The sequence below is a fragment of the Dendrobium catenatum genome, unplaced genomic scaffold (genome assembly GCF_001605985.2).
Source record: "Dendrobium catenatum unplaced genomic scaffold, ASM160598v2 fragScaff_scaffold_1074, whole genome shotgun sequence".
Classification (NCBI taxonomy): Eukaryota; Viridiplantae; Streptophyta; class Magnoliopsida; order Asparagales; family Orchidaceae; genus Dendrobium; species Dendrobium catenatum.
The window spans coordinates 701,216-707,914 of record NW_021319536.1 but is presented as its reverse complement, the minus strand read 5'-3'; the positions used below and the strand labels follow the sequence as shown (position 1 = coordinate 707,914).

Below are 6,699 nucleotides of genomic sequence, written 5' to 3'. Positions count from 1 at the left end.
ATTCCTCCTCCTCGCGAGCTATTTGAGTGTCCGTCCCAAGAACATCTGCTCTCATCAGTTGTCCCATCAACACGTATCATGCGTAACACGACCTCCTTGACTCTCGAGCCACATGAACGCCTCAGGTGCTGTTCTCCTCTAATTCGAGCGGGATTAGGACAAAAGATTAAACATTTAGTATTAATTTTAGGTGGGATTAGGCAAGAACATTAACAATATTTAGTATTAATAAAATAGAAAGTATTTTTTAAATAATCGGGCTAGTTCGTGAGCTACCAAGTTGAGCCTTAATCAACCTTGAACTCAAGCTAGTTTAATAAACGAGCTCGAGTTTGAGCTCGAACTCGACTCGTGAGCTCGATAAGCTTGGCTCACGAGCCTATAAATGAGTCAAGCTCGAGCCATCTCAAAATCTAGCTCGGCTCACTTACACCCCTAAATCAAGCTACTCTATTGACAAATTTTCCTTAGCTCGACATCAGATCAAACAACTTCAAATCAATTTTAAATCGGGGTTTGTCAATTTAATGCCCTAACTCTATCTAATTGTCTTAACAATATTTAATCTTTACTTAATATGCACGATGTTTCTCTCTCGCTCTCTAGGGTGTGTTAGGGCATCGCCCTAGCCGCCCCTTTTAGCTGCTCTGTGTTGGGTGCTTCTCCTCGAGGGCTTCAGAGAAGTTTTTTCTCCTTGTTGTTTTGCTTTTCACTGTTGTTTTCCTTTTCTTGTTGGTTTTATGGTGCCTCCTCATTTTCGGGATCCTGATTTTTTGGTTGGATCCTCCTCTCTTTCATTTAAGGATGCTCTTTTTGGTTCTTCATCTTCTTTTACTGTCTTTCCCAAACTTAAGGTTTCTTCTCATAGAGGTTTTCCTACTCTTTTGGATTTCGGAGGTGAAAATTCAGTCGTTGGCTGCTCCGTTTGAATTTGTTCTGGTTGGAAAATTCCCTGGGCTTAGACCATCCCATGATGCAATTAGTAGTTTCTTTTTCAAGCTTAAGCTAAATGGTGATGTCTTTGTCACTGTCCTGAACCAGCGTAACATGTTGATTAAGCTCTTTGATGATTTGGATTACTATAGGGTCTTTGCTCATAGGTCGTATTTTGTGATTAATTGGTATATGAAATTGATAAAATGGTCACCTACCTTAGATATTGAGATTGAATCCCCAGTTATACCTATCTGGATTTCCTTCCCTAACCTACGACCTCACTTGTTTGCCTCGCATATTCTTCGTGGCTTAGGCTCGATTTTTTGCAAACCATTGAAAATGGATAATGTGATATGCACCGGTTCACGTCCGTCTGTTGCGCGCATTTTGGTTTAACCGGATGTGTCCAAATAGTATCCGGACAAAATATGGATAGGATAGGATAGCATTAGGTTTGTTCAATATGTGGTGTATGAAGAATTTCCTAAGTATTGTGTGCACTGCCTAGTTTTGGGGCATTCGAAGGTTGGGTGTAGGATTCTTCACCCTAATCTTGATTTATCTATCTTGCTTCCTCATTCTAATTCGTTGGGGGTTGGTGGCCCTGTGGCAATCCCATCTGTCCTAGTGGGTCCGGCCAAAATTATTGGTATTGAGTCTGCTGTGAATGGTTTACTTGAGCCATCTATTATTCCTGCTTTTGTTTCTTCTGATATTATCTTTCCTATTCTGGTTGAGAATATCGTGGTTTGTGAGGGGGATAGTCCTGTTAATTCTCTTTCTAATGTAGTCTAATTGGACTTTGTTGTAGTTTTGGAGGGAGTGGTTCCTGTAGCCCAGGTTCCTTGGTTGTGTTTGAGTGAGCCTGGTATTTTGAAATGTGGTTTTAATTCTAAAACTTCTTTATCTTGTGTGGGTTTGTCTGCCCCGTGTAGTTTTGCTGTGGAAAATATGCATTGTGTGGGCGCTGAGCCTTCTAGCTCTCCTGTTCCTCCTAGTCGTTGTGTGGAATTATCTCTGATAGTTACCGAGAGTCCGGATATTATCGCTTCCTCTATTAATCTAGCTTCGATTATGCAGGTTAATGAGCAATCGGTTTTAACTCCTAAGGATGGTTTTGAGGGCAATGACAATTTTGTTAATACCCCTCTATCTGTTATGTCTAATGTTGAAATGAAAGCCCATATGACAAAGTCAAGGAAAAACTCTGTTTTGTTTCAAACTGATTGGTTAATTTTGGAAGACTACCCTTTTGGCTGGGAAGAAATGAATCTACAGAAATTTGAGGAGGATATAATCGAATACTCTATCGATCATGACTATTCTTATGTAGGTGGAAAGAAGCATAAAAACAAAGGCAAAAAGAAATAGGTTGAGGTTTTTGCTTTTGACTATTTCGTCGTTGGTTTTTCAATGTGGCTGGACGATGATGAGGGGGCCCCCTGCTTCCCCTGGTTGGCTGGGCTGGTTGGCAACCTGGGTGCCTCATTTTGTTGCTTGGTGGATTCGAAACGGTGATCGTTCTACTAACACCTATGGATGATACATGTTTGACTACGAGGCTGGTGTGGGGGGCCTCCATACCTGAGTCCCTATGCTACTTCTCGTCCTTTGTTTGGCTTTTTATCTTTTTACTGATTGTATCTCGAGCTATTGGTCTTTAGTCGATTGTTGTTGTATCACTCTTTATTTATTGAATAAAATTTGCTTTAAAAATATATTTAATCTTTATTTGTAGGGCTGCAAACGAACTGAGCCGAGCCGAGTATGTTTGTGCTCATATAATGTCAGCTTGTTTAAGTTTTGTTCATGTTTGTTCGAGCTTTATTGTTTGTGTTCATGTTTGATTCATTTAAATTTATGAGTGTTCATGTTCGGTTCATATTCGTTCGTTTAGTGCTTATCGAGCTTGTTCGCGAACATATTAATTAACGAATTTTTTTTTAACTATCAAACAAACACGTTCATGAACATATCTATGAACAAACATATTTATAATAAAAGCAATTGCCTATGTAACAAAGGCAATTATTATTTATATTTATTAATTTTATAGTCAAATATTAATTATTTTTTATCGAGCTTATTCACGAGTTCAAAATCGAACACGAATCAAGCTTTTATCGAGCTTCTTATCGAGCTTAATGTCGAGCTTGTTAACGAACTTCAAATGATATTGTTCGCGGACATAAATGAGCTGAACGCATTAGTGTTCAAGTTTGTTTATTTAAGAATCGGGTATTTAAAATATTGTTCAAGTTTGTTTGTTTAGTTAATTAAACGATCACAAACGAGTTTTAATCGAACCGAACAACGAGTAGCCCGTCGAACATTTGGTTCACTTGCAGCCCTATTTATTTGGATTAGACCATCTTGTACACCACATTTTGCCCTGTCGAACAAAATTCTCTTTCTCATCTTGATTGTCGCATGGGGCGGTTTGATAGGCTCCACTGCTCATCAAAAATCACGCCATCTATTAAAATTGATGGACCAGAATTGATACCATCGTCCTACTCATTAGCCAAATCAACCATTGTCAACTCCATTTCAAATTCTCCTCCACCACCTCACCCAAATCCAAATCCATCCCCCTTACCAACCAACGGTCAAACCTCAAATGTGTGAACACCTTAAGTGCTTCTCTCTCTTTCCATCTGTTCACATTTCACAATCAAATAAAAAATAAAAATCTATGAATCATTCTAAAAAAATATGTTAGAAAAGCTTCAAATTTCCTAAATTTATATAAATTTTCAAAATTTACATAGTTTTCTTTTTCAATTATTTATTTAAATAAAAAAACATGCATAGGTGGCTAGTGACCTTCACGTTGGCATTGGCCTTTGCCACTCATCTTCTTCTTCTATAAAAGCCATCCCCACTCTTCTCTTTCTTGAAAAAGTTTCAAATATTGAGACAAATTCAGATAATTGGAAACAGTTATTTTACGTTATTAATTCGGCTTATCCTCTTATTAATGTGCTTTAAAGTGGCGAATCCACCGGAATTTTCGCCGGCGAGGGAAGGGGAGGAGGAAGAGTTGGCGACAGCAGCAACAATGTTCTCGGGTCGGTGGAGGGCGGAAGAGATGTCTGCGATGGTTTCGGCTTTAACACGAGTTGTCTCCGGCGAAGAGCCGGCTATGACCGGTGGCTATTTGGATTCTGCTGGTTCAGCGTCAGCACCACCGTCTTCTTTGTATAATGCTTCTCTGTTATCCCCGCATTCTATGTTTGGTGCGGGTGTTGGCGGTGGCGGAGTGAAGAGAGAGAGAGACGAGGAGTCAGTGATAGGATACTATTCTGGAGGTAACGATCATTATATTTTTCATTTTTGTTATTTTTGTTTGTAGCAATGTTCTTCATTTTGATAGTACAGTACTGTTATTGTAATATCAACGAGCAACAGATGTTTCATGGCTACATGGTTTTATTAATGAAGTCATTTTAGGATATATTGGGGAAGGCTATAATTTTTTTAAAAATAGTTATAAAATTATTATGAAAAAATAAATAAATTTTTAGAAGTTAATGTAAAAAAATAACTTTTTAATACAAAAATTTCTTCAAAATACTCATAAAGAAATATAGTTATAAACTGAAAAATAAAACAGTAAGAAATTATCTCAATCAGACTCTTAATCTGTTTTAAATTTATCTCAAACAGATTCTTAATCTGTTTATGATTACTTCACTTTGAATCTATATTGTTTGAGAATCAAAGATTTAAAAAATAAAAAATATATAGATATGAAGATATTAGATTTATTAATACTTAGATATATATATTTCTAAATGCATAAACATATTTATAAGCAATGGTCATCTTATTAATAACCTCTATTCTGAGATAGTGCAAAATGATTTTTTTAAGATATTACAATAGAATAGAAAATTAATAATTAATAATTTTTCTAATAATTATTTTATGATAAGCTTAAACTTAGCTTATATTTTAAATAATTTTTATTCATTATATCTTCAACAAACTTCTTTATTTCATGTCTGCAAGCAGCACAGTAAACAAAAAAGAGAGCTTTTTTTTTTGTCTTCAATAGACTCTGATATTATGAGAATGCCAAAATCCTATCTTTCTTTCCTTCAATAAGACAAAGAAATAAAAATTTTAATAATGATTTTTACACATAAAAAATAATTTTTTTCTCAGAATATTTGAACGTGCATTTCTCATTATCGGGACTTCTTTTTTGCATGACTTGCATTTCAAAATCGTTTTTTTCAAGAATCAAACGCTCAAAAATTGAATCTTTAACAAATAGTCTTCCATCAATTACAGCACCAGCCTCCATCTCTCACTCCGCATCCTCCTCGCAAGCTCCGTCAATGGAAGAAACAACTCCTTCCCAAGTAGAAACTGAAAACCAACCTCGCCGGCGATACAGGGGAGTACGGCAGCGCCCATGGGGAAAATGGGCGGCGGAAATCCGCGACCCGCATAAAGCTGCTCGCGTTTGGCTTGGAACCTTCGATACTGCCGAATCCGCCGCACGAGCTTACGATGAAGCAGCTCTTCGCTTTCGTGGCAGCCGTGCGAAGCTCAACTTCCCGGAAAACGCGCGTCTCCAGCCGCCGGAGATAGTTTCAAGCGGCCAGTTTCTTGGCTCCCCTGTTTCCAGTGCGTCGAGGGATTATTTGGAGTATTCAAGATTGTTGAGAGGAGAGGGACAATATGCTAACTTGCTTAATAATGAGAATATTTTGAATTCAGCTTCCCCTCTTTCTTCTTCTTCAACGTCGTCGTCGTCTTCAACATCGTCTTCCTCTGTTTTGAATACGTTTTATGGATTGGGAGGAGGAGAGCAGCAGAGGATGGGGTATTTGGGGCAGTCCGGGATTTGGGGGACGAGTTTTCCGGCTACGAAATGGGAGGATTCCGACGAGTTTCCGCCGTCGTCTTCAGGCTAGGCAGAGAAGAGTAGTTAGTCTAGGTGGGGAGTCGGCTTTAATTGCAGGGTGGTTTTTATTTTTATTTTTTCTTATGAAGCTGTAATTTTGTTTTTCTTATTTTTTTTTCTTGGGAATTTGGGGAAAATAAAGAGATAAGCCTGTGATTTATATTTTTATTATTAACTTGTAATTTTCATGGCTTCATGGCTGTCCATGGAGCACAGTCTCAATAATTAAAATTATATAAATATTAAAAAGCCTTTATATGTTTAACCTACCATAATTTCTTATTTTGTGTTGGAAAAAAAAACACTCAACGAGAAATAAATAAGAAAATAGAAAAAACAGTAGAAAAATGACCAAAATTTGATGAGAAAAACTAAAATCAGAAAAAAAAAAATCAAGGAACTAAATCACACTAAGGCTTCATTTGGGATGACTTTCTTTTTGCTTCTTAAAGCAGTTTTTTAGTATAAAACAGATAATTTTTGTACTAGAATGCTAGAAGCAGTGAGAAAGCTATCTCAAATGAAGCCTATTTGGGACGGCTTTTTTATTGCTTTCTAAAATGGAGTTTTAGTACAAAAATAAAAAAATTTGTACTAAAACTCCGTTTTAGAAAGCAGTAAAAAAGCCGTCCCAAACGAAGCCTAAGGCTTCATTTGGGATGACTTTCTTTTTGCTTCTTAAAGCAGTTTTTTAGCATAAAACAGAAAATTTTTGTACTAGAATGCTAGAAGCAGTGAGAAAGCTGTCTCAAATGAAGCCTAAGAAATCAACTATGAAAATAAGAGAAATTATATGAATCTATCTTCTCACACTCTTACATTATTCCTATTCACTTCATGTATCA

General features: G+C 36.9%; 1 protein-coding gene across 1 annotated transcript; it reads left to right on the top strand.

The window, feature by feature from the left end:
* The first annotated feature begins 3,855 nt into the window (after nucleotides 1-3,855).
* Nucleotides 3,856-6,100, top strand: LOC110103210 (ethylene-responsive transcription factor ERF110). Its single transcript, XM_020831820.2, has 2 exons — nucleotides 3,856-4,247; nucleotides 5,236-6,100. Exons 1-2 carry the CDS (start codon nucleotides 3,917-3,919, stop codon nucleotides 5,862-5,864), a joined length of 960 nt encoding a protein of 319 aa, XP_020687479.1. The 5' UTR covers nucleotides 3,856-3,916; the 3' UTR covers nucleotides 5,865-6,100.
* The last annotated feature ends 599 nt before the right edge of the window (nucleotides 6,101-6,699 follow it).

Excerpts from the sequence above, each read along its gene's own strand:
- LOC110103210 (XM_020831820.2), top strand. The coding sequence starts at position 3,917 with ATGTGCTTTAAAGTGGCGAATCCACCGGAATTTTCGCCGGCGAGGGAA. Across the intron at positions 4,248-5,235 it reads GATAGGATACTATTCTGGAG|CACCAGCCTCCATCTCTCAC; the intron begins GTAACGATCATT and ends CATCAATTACAG.